Genomic DNA, 24,112 nt, shown 5'->3' on the forward strand with positions numbered 1-24,112 from the left:
TTCCGATCGTTTTCAGAATAGATTAAAAGCAAATGTTCTATTTACTGATTTTGCAGCAAAATATTCTACTCCTATATAATTTTATCAATTTCTTCCACTGCAATCATAAGCTCATATTTAAAAATCAAGACAAAAATATCACAATTTGTCTAAAAACTGCTGAAACATGGAATAGAACAAAAAGAACAAATATGAAAACAACAATGTTGCCTGCTAACGGTTATGCACATGCTTATCAGAGTCTGGCACATTATTGAAATTTTGGCAATGTGGCAGCACTAATGCACAAGTATCACGTTTTGTTTTCCTTCCCACAAAGGAAGAATGGAATTTTACCATAGGCACATAGGATCTCATATCTCATATCTATATTTTACCATAGGATCTCGTATCACTACCACTATACGCATTTTTTAGTATCAAGCCAGTTTGTTATAAAACAAAACTCCGATTAAATTGAATTTTTATTAAAACAACCAAGTAATACTTTGTTTATGAGTACTTCATAAACGATATCGTAAACATAAAGCAGTCATCATTAACATACAATTAAAACAAAGATAAAATTATGAATAATAATTATATTTGTCTATTAAAACTTATGTGTATTGACAAAACAGAAAAATAATTAAAAAAATCAATGCATATTATTACATAATATGAAATTTATATACAGTCAAAAGTCATTAATCCGGACTCGTCTGGACTTCGTCGATTCCGGATTATAGATCATTAGTTTAAATCTGGTAAGATGGCATGCAGAAATTACAAAATTAAAAATATGAAAACGTAATTTATGAAATAAAGAACAATTATGATCTAAAGGGTATCAAAATTTATAAAAAGAAAAAGCTTAATATTTATTTGTTTACTTTATTAAACATTTCTTTCAATGCAAGTTGCTTCCTTTCACGTGATAATACTTTCTCTTTAATTCTATTAAACAGACATAATTTCTTGTTTAATTAAAAAGTTCTGCTGTTCAAGTCCTATAATTGCTGTGTTGCGAATACCGACTAATTTGTCAATCGGAATTTTTTCGTTTTCAATAACCTCTGTGACTTCACTATCGGAAGCGAATTATAATGACGAGGAACTTGATTTAGATCATATCAAAGACGGAGTACATCGAGATGAAATACCACACTTAGTAAGGAATTATAAGCCAAATAAAATAAAAACATCTGCCCTGAAGATAAGGATAGTGCTGACAGATCAACTTCTAATTCATTGTGCACCGCAGCATGAAATTGATAAACAGATTTCGGATTTCGAAACATACTTTCGCTTTGTAGATCCTTTACATATTAGGAAATATATATCTGATATTTTATTTGACATAATCAAAAGTTCAAGCTCACTTTTATAAAATTGCTCTAACAGTCTGCAAAAAATAATAAGCCGGATCCAATTCGAAGATTAAGAAACAACACAATCTGCAACATTAACTGAATTAGATAATTTTAGCTTAGCTTATACCGTCCGTTACACATTAAACGCGCATGCACACACACATATTCGCAGCTGTAAAGGTCTTACGTGCACTCGTAAACGCGATGCATGCGCAGAAAGTTTATAGCTTTGAGGTCCGGATTATAGGTGTCCGAATTAACAACTTTTGACTGTACAAAACAAAACTCTCACTGAGGAATATGGTTTGAAATACAGTTTTTTTAATATAAAAACTAATAGCATGTGTGTCATATTCATTGCATACCTGCCAACCTCTAAAGATAAAAATTCAGAAGATTTCTTCCCCAAATTCAGAAGATTTCTCCAAAATTCAGAAGAACACGAAGAATTAATATCATGCTTTGATATTAAAAAAATAACAATTTATACAAATAGAAAAAAGAAAATTGTACTTACATTAGTAAATCTCAATTAAGTAGTAACTAAAAAATTTATTAGGAAACATAAATCAAGAACTTAATGTTACACAAAAAAATTATTGCAATGAATTTAGAGTGCATTTTTTGGCTTTAGCCAAAAACTCTTTGGAAAATTTTCTGTCATAACAATTAGTTTCCTCATAACATTTAGCAATTAAAATGTTTTCTAGCGCTTTTGGTGAAACTGAAGAACGAAACATAGTTTTGTTTTTCTTCACAACACTGAAGACTCTCTCGCACTCAGCATTACTGTGTGGAATCATGAGAATAGCAAATAAAACTCTTGCTAGTCTATCATATTTTGGTGTTCCATCAGCTTTTTTTATTCTTTTTAAGGTACCAACGAGGACATCAAGTCTATCTTCTCCAGAACTGGCAAAGTCTTCAAACTGTGCATCAGAAAATTGGTTCTGTAGTTCATCTAAAGCATCATTATGTCATTCATTTTCTTTAATTGTTAACAAAAATGGAAATTTATCAATAAAAAAACGAATCTTTTCAAAAAATGAATTTTCAATTTGTTTCAAATTTGCCACTTCAGCATTTAAAAGAACTTCATTTTGCAAAGGAAACTTCCTTACAATGTAATCACAGGCTGAGGAAAAGTATTTCTAACACACTGAAAAAATTCTTTTTTCTCATGATCTTTCAAAGAATTTACAAGTTCCCTGGTTTGATTTCCAAGATCATTGTCATCCTTCCTTTTGATTTGCCAAACTATTATAGGCAACACGAATCAACACACTGTTTTTCACAACGAACGGTTTTACAAACTTAGTATAAAGTTCTTTCAAAAGATCATTAAGAATTTGGATAAGCAGGGGAGATTTAGGCGAAGCTGATTGTAGAAGGGTATTTACACTTTCAAAAATCTTAATGGTACTTAACACAAAACTACAATATGCTTTGTTCAAATCCGAAGAAAGAAGATAGAAAATTCTTTCCTCCCAGCTAATAGAAGATTGTTTCTTCTTTCCTTCAACTTCTTTAACAAAGTTGACCTTTGAGGAGTCTTCTAAGCATTTTCTTTTTAAATGGTTTGATTCTGTGTGTTGGCTTTTCCCTTTTAAAACATTTGATTAGAAGCAAAGTTGGTTTTCAGAATCTTATATGCCGACAAATTTGATGGGATACGTGGTTTCGTTTTGGTCTCTTCGTGGAAATATTTTAGCAATGCATCCTACTGTTCAATAAGCCTTCCTAGCACTCTGCCTAAGGATAACCATCTCATGCATACATGTTTCAGAATTTTTCTCGTTTCACCAGAACAAAGTTCTTGGAAATTCTTTAGGTTTGCTTTCCTTTTTTCCAGATAGAAAAACACATCAATCAGAAGCTGGTCAATATTTAATGGTAAAGCAGCTGCAGCTTTTTCTGCTACCAAATTAATTAAGTGGCATGGGCATCCAATAACAATTAATTCATTTTGTTCTTTTTTGAGGAAAGAGGCTACACCCTTTTTGTCACCCACCATGACATGAGCATTATCTGCACCAAATGAAATATTGGGATGTTAAGTTGTTTCAACTCATTAATTATCAAGGAGGCAATATTCCCCCGTAGCGTCTCCATTTCACAATGGAAGACGCAAAAGATGAGTTTTCATTTCATTAGAAACATCACAGAAATATGTGACAACGATGGGGTAAAGCTTCCAATCGCTGTCATTCCTGCCATCGATTGACACCGAAAATGCTGAATTCTGGAGTGCAGCTATCGTTTTACTTTGTGCATCGCAAGCAATTTCGTTCACAATAGAAGATGTTTTCGTGCGAGCACAGGCATATTTCTGAGCGATCTTGGAGTCGGGAAACATCCGTCTGAAAAGTTGACCGGCGTGATCGGCAGCGCTTAGCGGCACATTGTGTTCGATGAAGAATGCAGTAAATAAACACTCTGCCAAAATGACATCGGCATCCGAATTCGTAGCCGAATTTGAAAAAAAAAAAAAAAAAAAAAACATCCACTTTCTTTGACGTTGTCGAAGCCGAAGCATTAACTTCATGCTTTTTAGACTTAACACGCTTCACAATGCCGCTTCTTCCACCGTGACTTATTATGACGCACACGTTGAAAAATGTATAATTATTTCCTTTGAAGGATTCTTTAATTGTTGGAAATTCGGCTTTGTAGGCAGGCCGAAAATATTGAGAATACGGTTTTTTGAACTCATTTCGTAACAACGACATATTAAGAAAATTCGTAGTACGTGCAAAAAAAAAAAAAAAAGAATGCGACAATCCACGCTCGCTGAGTAATTCCCTTGCTGCTGAAGTGAATGCAGAAAAAATAATCTGGTGCCCACAAAGAAAAGAGTGGGAGAAACAAGTTCAGCGCATTGGATTGGCTGGTTAAGCAGCTAGTTGGGAGAAACCGCAGGTTACTGGATTCGAAATAGTTGGTAGTTGGCGGTAAAACACTATGCAAATCGCTGAATTGGCGAAAAATTCTAAAATTTCAACAAAAATCACTAAAAACACTTGAAAAAGGAAAAAAATCATAAAAAATGGATTACAATCGTAAAATCATAAAGACAAACGCAATTTCGTAAAAATTACGAAAAATTCGTAAAAGTTGGCAGGTAAGTCATTGTGTAATTTTTTAAGATTTGGTACTCAGTCTGAAAAATGCCTTCCTTAAGCCTAGTATTTGTTTCTAAAACTTTTTTATACATTTGGGTAACTATTACTTAACAAAATGTAAAAGACATCTTTGGGAAGTTTAATGTTATTTTTCAGGTTACTGGCCAATTTCTACGTCATTAAGAGCATAACCAACTTAGCTTTTTGAGACTATATCATCAAAATTTTCTTTAGAGCATTTCCTTTTCATTTAATGCATAATAAAGATAAATTTTTCTACAGCTCTATTTGAAAAAGATAAATTAAATTCAGGTAAATAAAAATCCAGATCTTGCAATTCATTGACAGACCAACAGATGTAATGAAAAACTGCAATAGCCTCTTTAACACCAGAAAGACTGAAACTTAGTATATACCTATATTGCCTAAAAGCAGTCAAAATGACTGCATTGTGAAAGAATAACTAATGTGTAAAGACATTTGTATAAAATTAATTTTTTATATTATTTACAGTTATATAACAAGTTATTAGTAAATATTAACAATTAAAAAGTTACTTCAATTGGAAAAAAAATAACTTATCCATTATTATTTGTACATTTTTGTAAATGAAAGTGGAAATCTTTTTATCTGTACATCTTTCACAAACATACTTTTGACATTTTTCACATATATTATTTGTTTTGTTGTGGCACAGTCGTACTTGACAAATTTTGTATTTGTTAGAAAGGGTTGCATTTGATGATGTTGCAGTTGATCTTTGCGAGTCTTCTTGTTTTGACGACTTTTTCTGTCCTGCAGGTCTGTATTCAGTTGAAAGCTGTTCTGCTAATGGAAGGAAATCTTTTTGTTGTATTTTTGTATTCCTATCGTTTCTTTGTAAAGGATCCACGTATTTATAGCAACCAAATCAAAAATATTGAAAAATATTTGGAGGGGCCATCTTAAAGAACTAGCGGCTAATCTTTAGAATATGGTAACAGGTAGTCTGGCAACATTTTGGTAAGGTGATAAAGGTTACTAGCTAGGACTTTAGCAGTGCACATGGATAAAGTCAAGAGTGTGCACAATGCCATTTTTGTGCAATTCTGGGATGTTTTTTTAAGTGAAAATGGGTTGACGTGTACATGGATACCGTGTATGTGCAATTCTTAAAAACGCGGCAAGCAGTGGGCGATTCTGCACTTTCTCCCAATTTTGCACCTAATCTTTGTCATGATTAAGCACTTTTGTTCCATGAAAGTTCTGGCATAAACGGAATTCGGCTAGCAGATTGTTGGAAAAAAATGTTGAGTTAAAAAAAAAAAAAAAAAAAAACATGCCTTTATTTCGTGAAAACGAAATGGCGTCCAAAAAAAAAAAAAAAAAAAAAAACTAGCAGGTTGCTGAAACAAGGTTGGTCGCCAAAAAATCACCAAGTTACCATAATCCGAAGATTAACAGAACTAGCTTTTACTGCACATTTTCTGGCCATTTGATCCATCATATCAACTCCAAATTTTTTGCTGTTATAAAATTGAATAGATTACGGTAACATTTTTTTATTACTTTTATCAATTTTCAAAAATTTGTGCTTGCAGATGTAGGTGTACTATTGTACATTAGAATGCAGCCATCTGGCTAATGGAGAAGGATCCAACATGGAGGATTTGAGAAAAATTGATTTAAATTCCCAGTACACACAAGAACACCACAAAAATGAGACTTCATGATAAAAAATCTAAAACCTTGATATAAATGTGCAATGTATGTAATATACAAATACTTATTAATCAATAGTTAAGGGTATTTTAAATTAATAAATTATCTGTTGCAAGTACATGTGCTGTTAAGTTCTTATCAGATACAATGAATTAATTGAGAACTTTATTACATCAAAGCACACTGCAGCTGTCTGCTCACACTTTCTTACGTGCCTATGTGGAAGATTTTCTGCGAGAAATAAACTGCATCCATTATTATTATTATTATTATTTTTTGATATAAATGAAAGAAACTATAAAATTCTCATTCAATTGTCCATTCCACTATTTGATATGGAATTTGATAACAAAATTTGAATGTTTTAATTAAACCAAATGTTAAACAATCAAAGGTAAGTATGCTTTTTTTATATGACAAACGCACACAAAACAGACATAAAAAGGAAAACTTTTGTAAAGAAAGAACTTAAATTTACACAAGTTAAATATGAAGAAAAATAGACGAGAATTTTTAAAATTTGGTAGATTTGAAGGCACATAGCTTTTAAACATAAAATATATTTCTTGGTTGAATTATCTGGTCTATTCATATGCCCTGAAAGATTAAACTGCAATAGACAGCACACGGACTACAACTGTATTTGTAGAACAGAAATAGCATTTACTAAATAAATAACTAGTCTAATTAACTAGGAAGAATTTATTATGTCATTAATAACTACTATTAACCAAATCTGAACGCATAAAGAGCGGTAAAATATTTACAAACTCCTTAATCATTCTAATGCTGGTAATGGAATCTTTAATTAATATAAACAACAACAAAAAAAAAATTAAATAAATAAAAATAAAATAAAACAAAAATAAAAAACAGCATGTTTTTCGACTTGAAAAGTATTATAAGTAACTTAGGAAAAAACTTACTCTCTTTCCCAAGGTTTAGCTGTTAATATATCTTGTTGAGTCTTTTTATCATAACAATATATGTCATCAACACTTTGAACATTTTCGATATTATTAGACATTTCCCACGTTCTTTGCGCCATAGCTGAATCCATTTTTAAAGCTTCAAATAAAAGCAAACGTTTTCCTTCACTAAAAACAATACTAGACTTCCAGATTTCTCGCGTTCAGCATAAAACGAATTTTCAGTGCTAAACAACGAATGGCGGTGTTACAAGACGCCGTGCCTTTGCATCTCACAGCTGGTTTTTCTGCCCTTTGAAGAGATAACCGAAGACAAATAATGCAATAATATATGGCTAGGTAATTCAGATGTCAAACAACAAAAATCAGCATTCTATTTTCAAATTTGAAAATACAACGCTGATTTTTATTGACTGACTGTTGTTTGACTTCTGAATTAGCATTTGTTCGGCGTGTTATTGTGTCTTAAATATATAAATAGGTAATAGATCCTTAAAAAAATAGAGCGCACAATTCCAACAATTAGGTCTTAAATCAGAAATGTAAACAAAATTAAGAAAAGCGGGATAAGGTTCGGAGAACAGCCTTGGTTGCGCCAACTTAAGGATCAAGGAAGTTAATTTACGGAGTGCGCTAGGCTAGGCCCTTAACTTCACAACATCAGAGATAAAATAATTACATCAAAAGAGGGGTTTATCTAATAAGGGAAAATTTTGAAGCCTAATTATAAAAATAAAAGCTTTTCAAATAATGCCTTCCGCATGAGAAAAATAAAAAGAAAAGAAAAAGGAAAACTCTTAGAAAGTCTTTAAATTAAATTTCGTGTCTAAAAAGGGCCAGGAATAAAATTTGAGAGAGGAGTCAACATTCAAAAAGTTTTGAAAAGAATAAAAAGGTTCAACGCATTTCCTTGATTCTTGATATCAACACAAAATAAAATCCTTAGGACAAACGCGGCAACGCGTTCGCGCGTAAAGCGTTAACCAATCAGAAGCGAGCTCAGAGGCGGCATTTGCCGGCTGACGGATGGCCGAATGGAATGATTCAACTTCAACTTTTTGACGCTTGACGCGTGTGTTTCTCGATTCAGGAGTTTTTCTCTAGCGACGAATGAACTTCTACGATAAACGTCACAAAAATTCCCTGATGAGGAAAAATGCGTGAATCAGCATAGCTGAAGCCATTGGATATACAGGTGAGTGGCATACAATTTTTTTGCATTTTAAACTGATTAAAATTCTTTCTATTTTAACTACTTACGCTAATTCTTGAAATATAACTAAGGGTTTTCATCCGCAGAGAACCCGTTGGCGCCGTTGCATTTTTACTCGCCAAGCTCGCGGTTCATGGACGATAAGCCGAGACGTAAGCGTGATATTTATTATTTTGTAAACGTGAGTTTTAGTGCATGTAAATTCAAGTTAGCAGACAAAACAATATATTAAGCATATGGTAGTAAAAATTCACAGATAATATGCATGTAGATGTAAAACTAACCGGTTAAACGTGATATACGGATATAAATTTGTATTAAATTCAAGTTAGCACAGAAAAGAATATATTAAGCATAAGACAATATATAAGCATTTATAACGGAAATAAAAAATATAAATTAGTATTAATGTACTGAAATTACCCGGTTAAACGTGATAAACGAAAAAAAATTTGTCTTAAATTCCAGTTAACACGGAAAACAATATAATCCTTACATCAGCAGTGGTTTGCTAATTTTGATGACCATGGTGATGCATCAAACTATTCTGTCATCGGTTGATCTTTACATTATGGTAACTTGGCGTTTTTTTGGCGACCAACTCTCCTACAGCAACCCTCTATTTTTTTTCCGTCGCCATTTTGTCTTCACGAAGTAAAGACATGTTTCTTTTCTTTTTATCTACTGAACACTTCTTCCAACAATCTACTAGCCGAATTACACTTATGCTAGAAATTTTATCTAACAAAACTGCTTAATCATGACAAATATTCACTGCAAAATTGGAAAAAAGTGCACAATACCATACTCCTTACGCGTTTTTCAAAATAACACATACACATAGACCATGTACACGCCGACTTATTTTTACTTAAAAAAACATCCCAGAATTGCACAAAAATGGCATTGCGCACACTCTTCACTATATCCATGTACACTGCTTTTTTCTCATAAATTAGAAAAATTTCACGAAAATACATGACAATTTTCTCAATCTTTAAACCCGGTAAAAAGAACATATATGAAATTACCTGATCGCGAAAAAGTATTTACCCTTTCGAAATATGAACATTTCCACATATAAAATAAATAAAATATCCAAAAACTTTTACCTCTAAATCATCTATTACATTATACACATCACCAACGAATTCATACCGCAAGCATTACAAATACTTAGTATCAAATATTTAAATTATTTCCATGCACGTTTACTTCAACTTAAACGTATACCAAATTCCTACAAACATAAAATTCACAAAATAACTATCATTTAATTAAAATAATCACTAAACCATGTACACGTCGACTTATTTTTACTTAAAAAAACATCCCAGAATTGCACAAAAATGGCATTGCGCACACTCTTCACCATATCCATGTACACTGCTTTTTTCTCATAAATTAGAAAAATTTCACGAAAATACATGACAATTTTCTCAATCTTTAAACTCGGTAAAAAGAACATATATGAAATTACCTGATCGCAAAAAGTAATGAACATTTCCACATATAAAATAAATAAAATATCCAAAAACTTTTACCTCTAAATCATCTATTACATTATACACGTCACCAACGAATTCATACTGCAACCATTACAAATACTTAGTGTCAGATATTTAAATTATTTCCATGCACGTTTACTTCAACTAAAACGTATACCAAATTCCTACAAACATAAAATTCACAAAATAACTCTCATTTAATTAAAATATAATTAAATTCAAAAACACTACTTAAAATATAAATGAACACATACATTAAATTAATACATACATACCACTAAATACCCATTTCGAATTCACTTTAGTTACGGCCATGGGATCCAAAAATTCACGAACACTGTTTCACACAACACAGAATAAAGCCAAATACAAAATTTCCAGATTTTTTCCCGATTTTCCCCCTTTTCCGATTAAAGAACCGTAATTCGTCCATTAATATCACATGACATATCCCATGATCTCTCATTTCCCTCACACAAAATATGCGTAATCGGAACTGAGTACTGCTCACATTATTACCAAAGTGCCAGGTAGTAACCTTTATCACCTCCAAAATGTCGCCAAACTACCAGTTACCATATTGTAAAGATCAACCCTGTCATCTTAGATAATCAATCATATTTTTTATTTCAATTTAATGATCTATTTATGTCACACCTGCAATGCTCTGAAAGGTTATTGTTAGAAAAGCATTAACAAGATAATTATCTTGTTAAAATTTTACGCCATAAAAATTGATTTATTCTCATAATTTTAGATGACCATAACCAATAATAAAAATAAAAGCATTACTTAAAATGCACATGCATATTTTTGCGGCCTACGAAAACAAATTATTTTACGGGTTAAAAACCTCATAGTTCTGCATGCTTACACCTGTTAATAATTAAGAACACAACGTCAACAGCCGTGTTACAAATTAGCATTCACCTCTCCCTCCGTATTTTCCTTTCATCCCGAACCGAGAACCGGCATTTATCTACCAAAATATTTCTATTTATTCGTTGTTAAAAAAATTCAGAAAAAATAATAATAAATAAGAGAAGAATAATATAAATCTGCAAATGCGAACAACGACACTGATAATTCAACAAAGTAAACGCAAGAGGAATGGTTGCAAACTTCGAACAAGCGAATAGGATAAATCCGCGGGGTTACCAGGTTTGAACTATTATCGCCAAAGTTGCCGATGTTTACATTTACCGGGTTCTCTGCGAAAGTGCTTCCATAACTAATTCAGTTTGACTAAAATTAACTTTTAAATAAGCTCATAAAGCATGCTTTACTGATTCAGAAGTCAAACAACAAAAATCAGCGTGATATTTACAAAATTTTCACAGGACTAGTTTCGATGGTTTTACCGAACCACCATCCTCAGCTGCAAAACCGCAAATGAACAAGATAAGATTAAAGTTCTTTCAACAATGAATTCTATTGATCCTGCTATTCAATTCACTTTTGAACTTGAGACTTGCAATTCTCTTCCGTTTCGCAACATTCTAGTCACACATAACACATCCAACTTCAGTACTACGGTTTACCGTAAACCTTCATCAGTTTGCCTTCCACCATACTTTAAATCATGTCATCCGACTAAACAAAAGTTAGCTTCATTTTATTCCTATGTTTTCCGTGCTCTTCAAGTTTGCTCCTCCAAACTAGCCCTTGATGAAGAACTAAATTATTTAAAAGCAATAGCTATTGACAGGGGCTTTTCACCCAACATTTTGATTTTAATTTGAAAATATAATTTTAAGCAATTATTACTTAAAATATGTATAGTTTCTTTCGTGTGAGTATATATGGTTTGAAAATATGTTAGATATGCTTAAGGGGAAATATACAGATTGAAAATAGGTATTAGTGTCCTATCAAATTAATACCATCACTGAAATTAATATACAGAAACATCTGAATGAAATTTAAAATCAAATTTATTCATGTTAAAATGTAACATATTTCCAGTGTTTCTATGAATTTTAAAGCACTTCTTTTTACCTTAAAAATTTGATTACTTTGAACAGGTCAAGTAATCAAATTTTGAACATTTGAATGTTCAAATTTACACTTTTTCTTTTTTGTATATAAGACCCTTTATCAAATGACAAACATTTAACTGTAATTCTTTAATAAGATACTAAGAAGTTTTAGTTTGAGAGAAATGAGTGCCTATTTATATCGTGAAAAAATATTATTTGAAAACTTCACCTTTTGATGTTGGGAATAAAATATAAACATTATACAGTACAAAGTCCGGAATGATCTAAAATCTGGACCTCAAAACTCTCCCACCTCATTTGACTCCCCCACCCCTCCATGCATAATAAAACATGTGAAGAGTCCTGATTCTTAATTTCACTTCTACACTAAATAAAATACATTCTTATTGAAGAAACAATCTATTTAGCATAAATTTGTACAATCAATAATTTGGCTTCATTGCTGCGCTTGAGATGCATTGGCACACATCTCAAACAGAAACATTCGATATAGATACATCGCTGATCTGACATCAACCTGGCAAATCATTATTTATGTGTATTATACTTTCCTTTCATCATGGCATGTTTATCCAGACATGGCAACTTGAGTAATGACTCATGTAGCAATGCCTAAACAATTTTTTTATGTTAGAAATTGAATAATAAAGGGGTATTTTAACCTTTTATGTTGACACTATGCTTGGCGATGATGAGGAAACATTTAGCAAAAATTTCTTTCCATATACTAAAAAAAGATTTTGTTGATGAGACTCATAGACCCAAAGTTTACCTTTAGGGCTATTTGAATTAAGAATAACTGATTTGTTATTCACATAAACTCAGAATTAGCACCAGGGCTCCTATGGGTGCACCGAGTCACATAATTTAGGACCCACAGAGACTGCATCAGGCGATAAGATATCTACCGCCAACCCTCAATAAGGCTTGTGGAAATTTATTTATTCAGAACTCTGATAAGCCTTAAGCATGTGTAAGAAATAGACATAAGTATAATAAATAACTAAACTAATACAATTCAGGCTTAATTTAACGGAAGAACTTGTTGTTAGTCACCAAGCTCATGATGCATAGCCAAATAATAGTAAACGACAACTAAATTTGATGATGATAGCCGCAAATTTTAAAGGTTTTCAGATATCGCAAAACAAAGGTGAAATTTTCAATTAACAGATTTTGTAAAGAATTGTGGAGAAGTCGTAATAAATGAAGATGATATAAAAGAAGTTTTTCATTGTGATGACAATGCGTCTCAATCATCAATCAATTAATGAATGGCAAAATTAGTATGGGTCTAGATCCAGAAAATACCATTACCGTTAGTGAGGAAAGTAACAGGGAAATTACTAAAAATAAAAAAATTTCAATTGACAAGTTAGTCGGAATTCTTGACACAGCAGTTACAGGACTTCAACAATGAAACTGAACAAGAGATTATGTCTGTCTAAAGAGAAAGTATTAGCACAAAAAAAAAGCAACTTAAACAACTTACATTGAAAAAAATGTTTAATAAGGTAAACAAATAAATATTAAGCTTTTTTTTTTTTTTTTTGTAAAATTTTATATCCTTTATACCATAAATACCTCATTATTTTATAAATCACAATTTCATATTCTTAATTTTATATTTTCTACATGCCATCTTACTAGATTTAAACTTATGATCTAATATGCGGAAAAATCCAGAATCGCCCAAGTCCAGATTTTGGACTTTGTACTGTATTATTACTCTTATTTTACTTCAACTTTATAGAAAAGATAAAACATTCACCCTGCCCTCAAATTTATTTGAAATTATTTGTGTTTATATTGTTTTGCATATAAAATACATGTCTGCATATAGGCCTAAGTGAAAGGTTCACAATGCCACAACTAGCTAGCACTGGAAACAAAGCAAAAAGCAAGCTTGTTATCCCATTCCCTTGGTTACCTTATACTAGATGCATATTTCATATATCAGGAATGCTTTCCTCACATGTTTGTGCATCATTTTGCCATTAAGATAGATTTATAACATTGGATCCTAAGAAAGTGGGTAATGCTAAGAAGCAGATAATGTCCCTAGATTCAAAGCATGAAATCATTAATAAACATGAGTCTCCTGGAAAAGAATGCCAAGGAGAACTTATTAATAGTGGAAGACAGGAAAGATAACAGGCCATAACTCCATTACGGACAGGCTGATCCTTGCATTATATGCAAAGGCAATTTGAGACTTTAAAATAAACTTGCTAGTTGTTATCATTTAGAAAATCACACACCATTTGTGCCCCCAAAATTATAGGAACTTAAGATAAAGCAATAAAATAAACTAAAGAGTGAGAAGCGTAAAGTATTTTGGAGGAAATTAATAATGAGGTAGGAGTAGAGCAGACTTCTTCAGCTGTAATTAAGTACATTCTGTACTAGCACAAAGAAGTTGCTGAGTTCATTGGAAAAAATGGCAACTTGCCATACAACAGCACTATTCAAGCAACACTTCTTTAACACACTTTGAAAACAATCTTAAACATCATATGATGACATACATACTTTCTTGGACAATTTTTTATTGAAATGAGCTGGGGATGAAAATGAAAAAAATTGTGGAGAAAAAGGTAACAGTAAAGAATAATGAAGGTATGTTGTATGTGAGTAGAACACAATAATTAAGCTTTATAAAACTATTTCTTTAAATTCTTTCATATATTTGTATTATGCTTTATACAGATTTTATTTATTTTTATGTAATACAGTGCATAAAAAATAAATAAGAACTGTAGGATATGAGTAGATCAGATTAAAAGCTCAGTTGCAGAGCAAAGTAAAAGTTGTCCAGTCCATTGTAACACTGTATTATTAAAAGTTTGAAGTTAAATCTTTTGAAAATCAAAGTAAGTTAAGATTTAAAATATAGCCTATCAGAGAATCACTATACAATTTTGCTTGGTTTATTAATACATTTTAGTATACCTCCAGGTATAATCCACTAATTATATTAATTATTGATTGACTCAGGTAATGAAAAGGTTTATTCCATTAGCACAGTTTGTAAGCTGTACTTCCTTACAGGTCCATATGTAATTATTTTTGGTTTTTTGTATATTAAAGCATTTTAATTTTAAACATTTCTTGCTCTGAAACTTTTTTCAATAAAACTAATACACTGTTGAATTTGAATAAAATTTATGAGCATAAGGTTGAATTTTGCATAATCTGTAATTATTAATTTGAAATTGTTTTAGTACATGGTCTAATTTGAGTGCCCAAAGCATGAATTCATCATGCTGCACGAATTTTGAGCAGCTAGATGTGCAAGATTCAGTGGATTTTGAAGATTTCTTACTTCGATTTATGTAAGGTAGCTTCTGAGTCTACCTTACATAAAAGTATGTTAATATGAATTGGAATTCTGGTAGATTAAAAACTGTTATTTTTATACATCATGTGAATGATGAAAATTTTTTTTTATTTATATATACATGTGCTAATTTACAAAAATATGTTTAAATAATAATAAAAAAATTCTAATCTTCTAAAATTCACATGTATATATTCCAAATACAAAGCAAAATAGTTAAACAAATTTTAAAATATTTTCAGTAAAATATACACAGTGGAGATTGAGATTATTATTTAATAATGAATTTTTTATTTATTTTTCAGATTCTTCTGTGGAAAAAAATGATGTGATTGACAAAGCCATTGCTTCTGTCCTTGAGACACAAGAGCACAACAACATCGATCACTTAATGTTGTTTATATCTAAAACAGTGAAGTCTTTTCCTCCAGAAAAGCAAAGGAAGGCTTGTAGAGGTCTTGCAAATTTTATTTTTGATTTAATGGATGACGAATAAATCCTAAATACATTCTTTATTATTGTGTTATTAGTCAAGTGTGTCAACAAGTTTATTTTGTCTAGCAAGAAATTAAACATTTCATTCAAGACTTGTACACTACTTACATTTCCTAAGCAAAATTAATTCCTTAAATTTCTTATGAACATGTAATCTTAAATTCAGTTAATACAAAGTTTATTTGGGAAAAATGTGAACGCAGCTTTATGGATATGGGCGACATTTCATTATGCCAACGGAAATAAATATCATGTGGGGAATAGGTGCTAGGGAGAAAAGGAAAATACATGGGGAAAATTGGGATTAAGATGTGTTTATATTTGGTATGTGAAATTTTGTTCTGTTATGTTGCTAAATTAGCATTAAAAGTCGAGTAATGTGCGTCTATTGCCAAAACGCAGGGCAATTACTTTTCGATCCGATTTTATATATGTATTAATGTATCACATTCCTGCTCATATGATCTACATATGTATCAGATAACAAGCTACTTTTGACACTTATTTCTGGATGTGTATTATTTTATAACTTTTTCTGCTTTGAAAACCCAAGTATTGAAACATTATGTGTATGCTTGTGAAAATATTATTTCAGAGAGTACAGGGAAGCATAACAAAACAAATGAAAACAGAAAATACAGCATTAAATAAATGAAAACAGAAAATAAAGCATTAAATAAATATTTACAGGTGCAAGACACTTATTTTTACATATATTATCAATATTTTATTCAATTATGTGCTATTTCTAATTTAATACTCTTTGCTTGATAAGCAAACATAATAATATTTTCCGAATAGTATCCCGATCTGCTGCTACGGATAGTCCCTTAGTATTAGTATTAGAAAAAGTATCACGCTGTCCTCCTAGAAGAAGTACGTCATCGGATGACAACCATAACGTGATCTACCATAATAAGCTGTTTCTCCCCATTTTTGTATTAAGGCTATTCTCTGAACCTTATCCCAAACTTCTTGTAACTCGGATATTTCTTATTTAATAATTATTTTTCTTCACAGGTAACTCTTCGATCATTTCTGCTTTATTGTGCAGTTTGATTCCCATACAAAATGTTTGTTGGTTTAACTTAACGATTTTTTTTTTTTTTTTTTTAAATTCTATACCTGAACGCCTTCAAAATCGAAAGTTTTATTTCAAATCTCCCAATGAAAGTTTCTTTTCACTTAGTTTTAAACTTTAAATTGGTGTGTTTCTCTTCTATTTCAATTGAGAATCTTGCTTGATGTCAGAAAGCATGTTCACTAACTAAAATAAAATTTTCTCTCTGTAAAATCTTGTTCTCCATTTTCTTACAACAACAGCGGAGAATTTAAGTTCTGTTCTCCGAAGAAATAATGAAAGTGGAGAATTTCAGTTCTGTTCTAAAAGGAATATCCAAAAGAAGAAATAAAACAAAAACATATTTTAAACAATTAAAAATTTATAAAAAAATTTAATTAGTGGATGAATAAATTAAATTTTAAGACTTAAATTTAATTTTTGTACACTTCAAACTGAACTTGGGTAGAAATTATCGTTTTTACCTCTAATTCGGAACATATTTTCACTCTGAGATTCGCTAGTCCTTCTTGTGAAATGCACAGAATAAATCTTAATTAATTTTTTCTAAAACTATCTTTGGATCTCGCTGACAACATCAAAAAATTAAGTTCTTAATAATATTTTTAATAAAAAAAATTAAACGATAAAGTGCAAAAAGCACTTATTGCAGAATGTCAAAAGTACTCCGAATTTTAAAATTATATCTGTAAATTTCATTGAAAGAATATGTGTCATTATTTTCTTTCATGTAAAATTATCATTATATATTATCAATATCAGAAGACGTTCTTTTCATGATACCTGTGTAATATCTAAACTACTATTGTTTGTAAAATTTCGTCTTGTTGTGCATACTAAAGACATGTTACTATGTTAACATGTATTTTGCCCATCGTCGACTTTTAATTGCAGCTTTAAATATTGATTCCTTATCTACCTCTTCAGTAAGCTTTTCCGCAGCATGCATTACTGTGTTGCATTATTAATGTGATTAAAAGCTTCACCTATTTATTATCTTTGTATGTATCGGGCGCCTCCATAATAAAGTAACTACCACTCCTGCCCTTAGCAGTGGCCAAGCCGAAGTCGGCTGAAGGCCGGGCATTAGTGAAAAGAAATATAGATTTAGGTTACTCTTGAAAGGCAACATTGTTAATATAGCTTTAGAATAAGTTTTTTTTTTAAATATTTTTAGTTCTATTGTTAAAAGTAATAAATGGAGTTATTAAAAGAAATAGCTTGGATTTCGTTTGTTTCATCCAACATGAAGTACGTTGCTGTGATATAAGTCTTATATGTATTCTAATAAAACGATTAATTCTTTCGAGGATTCTAGAGTAAGTTTAATATCCGCTGTTTCATTTTGAAAGAGTTTGCTGACAGACTTTATTGTATTAAGAGGAATATTCAAATCATCAGAGATGAAGAATTAAATCTAAAATCTTTTATTCTAGCTTATAAATGTTTGGAACTATCGGCTTTCATAATTTAAAAGAGCATTGTAAATTTCTTCCAGCTCATAAATGATAATCCTCATCCATGATAAAGGAATAATTGCTTTACTTTTGTTTTTTCACTGATTGTATGCTTACGCGTCAAACTATTACGCTACCAGCATATCACGGATTCTAAAGAGAGTACAGTAAAAGTCGTTAATCCGGACTCGTTGGGACTTCGACAATTCCAGATTATAGATCATCAGTTTAAATCTGGTAAGATGGCAAAAATTACAAAATTAAAAATATGAAACCGTAATTTATGAAATAAAGAACAATTATGATCTAAAGGGTATCAAAATTTACAAAAAGAAAAAGCTTAATATTTATTTGTTTACTTTATTAAACATTTCTTTTAATGTAAGTTGTTTAAGTTGCTTCGTTTCATGTGATACTTTCTCTTTAATTCTATTAAACAGACATAATTTCTTGTTTAGTTACAAAGTTCCGCTGTTCAAGTCCTGTAATTGCTGTGTCAAGAATACCGACTAATTTGTCAATCGAAATTTTTTCGTTTTCAATAACCTCTGTGTGACTTTCTTCACTATTGGAAGCGAATTATAATGACGAGGAACTTGAATTAAATCATATCAAAGACGGAGTACACCGAAATGAAATACTACATTTAGTAAGGAATTATAAGACAAATAAAATAAAAACATCAGCCCTGAAGATAAGGATAGTGCTGACAGATCAACTTTCAATTCATTGCATGCCGTGGCGTCCCCCCCCCCCGGCCGCAGAGCAGCGTGAAATTGATAAACAGTCTTTGGAATGGTTAAGAAACAAAGGATATGCCTTTATCCATTTTTTGCAGCAATTCCACTTTTTGTTTAATGGACTTCAAAACATACTTTCGCTTTGTAGATCCTTTACATATTAGTAAATATATATCGGAAATTCTATTTGACATAATCGAAAGTTCAAGCTTACTTTTATAAAATTGCTTTAACAGTCTGCAAAAAATAATAAGCCAGATCCAATTCGAAGATTAAGGAACAACGCAATCTGCAGCATTAACTGAATTAGATAATTTTAGCTTAGCTTATACTGTCCGTTATACATTAAACACGCTTGTGTAAACGTATTATGCGCATGTGCATATTGACAGCCGTAAAGGTCTTACGTGCATGCGTAAATGCCTATGCGCATGTGTCAACGCGACGCATGCACAGAAAGTTTGTAGCTTTGAGGTCCGAATTAACGACTTTTGACTGTACTATATTCTGAAGTATTCATTTATTTAATAAAACATCACTCAGGTGTATAACATACAATTAATCTTCAATAAGTCTAACTAACTACGGAAACATATTTTCCTAATTCTATGAATTGCCCTGCTGTCACTCTCATGAAACAAATTAACAGCAATTATTAGTGGCCAAAAAGTAAAAGTAATAAGTATTGTAAAATTAAAAGTATAATTTAAGTAAAAAATTAAAGGAAAGTAAGTACAAAATACAAACTACATTGTTTTTAAATTCAACGCTGATAGCTGCTTCAATGTAAAACTGATTGCATTTCACAAACGAACCTTCTCAACGCTTTGATGAAAAGCAAAATTATGTATGTGTTTTGAAATTTTAATGCAAATTGTATATTTACTTGCATATTTTAGTGTTCTCTGGTTTCATTTCCATTGCCTGTGGGAAAAAAAAAGGGTAAAAGTGCAGAATAGGCTGCATTAGTTCAGTAGGCGGAGCTGTGTGATGTCCATAAATTGGGACTAAGCTTGTGACATCACAATGTAGTCTCCATGGACCTTATAAGAAATAGACTAACCCAAACGGGTTTTCTCCCTTGTCCGAGGCATTGCCGCCTGTCACCTTGATCACATCCGGAGGAGTAGGGACGACTTGCAGAAATTTAACATTGGTTGCCTATTGCAGCGTGTTTAATTGTCAAGAAAAAGCTGGTTGTAGCGCCTCATTTCACAAATTAGAACTTTAAAGAAAGAGTGCTTCTAGATTTTATTTTATCTTTTTTTTTTCCTTCAGTACGCTCAGAAATTTTATGCTCCGAATTTTATTAATTATTAAAATAACTAATCCACTTTAATGTTAATAATTTAATGATCATATAATCAAATAAATATGATTGTTTTGTAATGTTATTATAGTTTAGGAAATCACTGCCGGAAAATGTTCAGTAAATTAAAAAAAAATTATCAGATCTTGTTTAATTTTACCTTATTTATTTCAAAGCATCGCATATTATCAACCTTATTTAATTTTACTTTATTTTTATGCAAAATTAAGTTCATAAATTTTGTGCTTAGAGTTTTTACCGTTTTACCAAAGTAAAGATGTTTGTACAAGAATTACATGTGAAAAAAAGTGCGCGAAATGCAGTAAAAAGTGCTTTAATGAGATATATTAAATCCTATTTGGAAAAAACTGTGGCTTTTATAATTTCATCACTATACAATGTATCACATTTAATAATTAAAAAGAGTTATGTGATGCAAACGCCATAGGTTTCAGTGTTAAAGTAAACCAGATCGTCTGTACTCTTTCTTGCTGACATTTCGGTGACGCGCGTCACGAGCACTGGGTTAGTCTATCTCTTCTAAGGTCCTTGGTAGTCTCACATTTACACTATGCGTACTTTCTATTTGCTCTTAAAAATAACAATAATAAATTGTTTATTATTGTAAATTAATATCAAATTCTTTACTTTTAATTTACATTTATAACATTTAAGCTTAGGCATTATTAAGTATAATAAATTATTTATATTTAAAATTACCATGATACAGTGAACGAATTCTACCAATTATTAAAACGATAAAGAACGTCACAGTCTCTAATACTTGTAGAACATCAATATTTTCAAAGATTTTTATTAAAGCATTTATACAAGTATTTTTTTTTTAATTTAAATTCATATTGTGGAACATTTCAATTTTATCATTTTTACAAATTACCTTCTTGCTATGGATATACTGACATATTTCCTGACATACCAATAATTAGGCAATTTTCATTATTTTCTAAAAATTTTTAACTTTACATTAATAAAAAAAGAATATTTTTTATTGCATATGAACATTATTACACAACTTTCATATCAGTTTCTAAAATTCCTAAATCACGCATATTCTGTGTAGGCATACTAGAATTCTACACATTAATAAATAAAAAATTATAATTTCTCAAAATGAAAGAAAATAATATAAAATAAATACTACAAATTTGGAACACTAAGCAATGCTTACATACGTGCACACACACATATTATCAATGAACTCATATTATCAAGTGCAATTACGATACGAAACACTACGTATTAAAATAAGAGGTAAACGTTACTTAAAGGGTTAAAGTTTACAGTTTTGCTACTGTTGAGTAGACCGTCGGACTATCGATATATATCGTAAGTCGGAAAGCGTTATAAACATATCAAAACAAAAAAATTTAAAATACAATTTAAATGAAAAAGGCTGTCTTAAATATAATTCACAATTAACACAACAATACAAATTTAAAATACATAAACGATATGTTAAACATTGTACATAAATAAAGTTACATTACTGCTCGGCATCACACACAACCTCATTTTCCCTTATACACAACGATCTGTATTCGCTCGAAAAACATCAAAGAATTCCACAAACTCGGTGTCCATGTGCTCATCTATCTATTTTCTCTTAAAGAAAAATCAGACAATTGCTCAAACTTGGCATTGAGCACCACACTGGCTTTGCCCAATGTACACATCGATCTAATTTTACTTTAAAAAAAAATCTCAGAATTGCACAAACTCGGCATTGCGCACCACATTGGCTTTGCCCATGTGCACATTGATCTATTTTACTTTAAAAAAATCAGACATTGAATAAATTCTCCATTGCTTATATACTCAGAAATCTACTTAAAGAAATCAGAGAATTCCAGAAACTCGCGCGTAACCAACTCCATTGATTCGACTTGCAAAAAAATGTGTCCAGAAAAATGATACAAAACAAAAATAAAGCTGCCAGAATAAAGCAACTGCCGAACATTCAAACTGCCATATTAGAAAAGCATCCAATATTTTACTTAAGTCAATAATAATAAATGAAACTTACCTTCAGTCCTCTCCTTTTGCAGAATATATGGCTGTGATCTCACTGAGAAGTATATGCATCAATTGGCTGGCGTCGGATTTCTTGTGTTTCTTTCTCCAAATGCCAAATTCCTTCTCCAAAAGTTCTGCAAGATAGGAAACAAATTGTCCTTTTGCCTTACTAGAGCCACGGAAACTTCGTTTGATTGCTGCCCAAGTTCGCTCAATACTATTGGTATGCGCACCTGTTTCTGGATCTTTAAAACGCAAGCTATGCTTGACTTTCAAGTGCGCATACCCTTCGAACTCGAGACAGTCGTAGGCTTTCCAACAATCCGATATAATAATCGATCCTGGTAGAACATTCTCTTTAATGATTTCTAGCAATGTTTAGGCACCTCTGTTTTCAACAACTCTAAAGACGCATTTATCTGACCCTCTCTCAACCAAACCAAAAACCCATCTTCCTTCGACTCTTTTCCCTCTATGATACTTTTGCTTGCCAAACTTGCTTTCGTCGATTTCGACAGTGACGCCTTCCCCACCCAACATCACATTCTCCTTCAAACATAACTCCATGCATACTTCTCTACAAAAGCTTTTCCAGTCTATCACCGTATTTTTAGCAATACGTAATTCCGTTCGTATAAAATCATTCCCGCATTTACCGATCCACATGCTCAATTTACTCTTCGCACATCACACATGCACATGCTCAATTTATTCTTCGCAAACCAGTTCTTTCGAACAGACCTTGGAATTCGATGCGTACATTCGCCTCCAGTAACTCTATACATCCACTCAAAACCGTCTATACGGTTTTTTGCTTACTAATTTCATATTTGTTCCACAAATTGGGCACTTATACGATATTGCAATCAAACTTTTCTCCATACACCACTCAATTAAGCTCTTTTTACCTCTTCGCTCCAACTGATAAAAAAAAAAAAAAAACAGATTCAGATACTCATCCATTCTGCAGTAAGCAGCGATTTTGACACACTCATCAATAATCAAAACATTCTTTAAGCAAAAGAATTCTTTTCTGTATTTTCAGAAGTTACGGATATAATTTTTAATTCATGCATTCAATATTTTTAATCGTTTGCTAATGATCGTTTAGTATCTTAATAATACATTTGTGAGAGATAATTCGTTGCGTTAAATGCTAACACTGCCACACAACACACAAAATTAGATTTATAATTAAAAATATCTCGCGCAGAACATTGTAAACCTACCATTTAAACTCAATTAAAGTATAATTTAAGTTTTCTTTAAATACGAAGCTATAGCATACTTATAACTTGTTTTTAAGAAGAGGCGTAACCAATATTACGTCATAAAAAGTCGTATCCAAGCATAAGAGAAGTAAACACAGCATCGACTGATGCGGCCTATTCTGCGATTTAGCCAAAACATGTAATAATTCTTATTTGTTTTTTATCTTAGTTCTACCTGGTGTGCAGTTTAAGATTATTGAACAACATTTAGCTTTTCGAAGATAAGTCACAATATTTTCTCTTATTGTATATCTACATTTTGTCTGGCTTTACTGAAATAATGAACTAGAATTTTCTTAGCGAAGAGCTCTTTCTACATGTGCTTCCATGACTGGTTTAAACTCAAAGAGCAGTTCTATAAATTAAAGAAATTTCCAGTATTTCTTTAATGCAGGTTTATCTGATAATACTGTAAGAAATTAATGTTGAGCCCTTAAGTTCTTTTACTACTTGAATTAATTTCAGAAAAATATCGGACAAATCTTTTTTTTTTTTCTTTTCATATTATAAAACAGCATGTGTGAGTTTCAACAGTAGTTTAGTTTTTCCTTAATTCATTT

General features: G+C 31.2%; 1 protein-coding gene and 1 long non-coding RNA gene across 5 annotated transcripts in view; one reads left to right on the top strand and one right to left on the bottom strand.

The window, feature by feature from the left end:
* CSN5 (COP9 signalosome subunit 5) overlaps nt 1-21,486 on the bottom strand; it is a 44,920-nt gene extending 23,434 nt beyond the window's left edge. The window contains exon 1 of one of the 3 annotated variants that reach the window (XM_035370729.2): nt 21,437-21,486. In XM_035370729.2, coding sequence (XP_035226620.2) covers nt 21,437-21,471 — 35 coding nt within the window. In that variant the 5' untranslated portion in view covers nt 21,472-21,486. Of the gene's footprint in view, nt 1-7,101; nt 7,376-21,436 lie in introns of those variants that run through there. The other 2 variants (XM_085816132.1, XM_035370728.2) reach the window with 2 other exon arrangements.
* On the top strand, nt 8,106-15,680 carry LOC118198949 (uncharacterized). 2 transcript variants are annotated; one of them, XR_004759872.2, is made up of 2 exons: nt 8,106-8,299; nt 15,471-15,680. It is a non-coding gene; the product is annotated as an uncharacterized LOC118198949 (long non-coding RNA). The 2 variants fall into 2 exon arrangements; XR_015039431.1 differs by lacking the exon at nt 8,106-8,299 and adding an exon at nt 8,362-8,469.
* Nucleotides 21,487-24,112: the final 2,626 nt, after the last annotated feature.

This window comes from Stegodyphus dumicola, chromosome 1 (genome assembly GCF_044657685.1).
Source record: "Stegodyphus dumicola isolate Sdum_Otavi_A_Nest chromosome 1, ASM4465768v1".
In the NCBI taxonomy this organism is placed as follows: Eukaryota; Metazoa; Arthropoda; class Arachnida; order Araneae; family Eresidae; genus Stegodyphus; species Stegodyphus dumicola.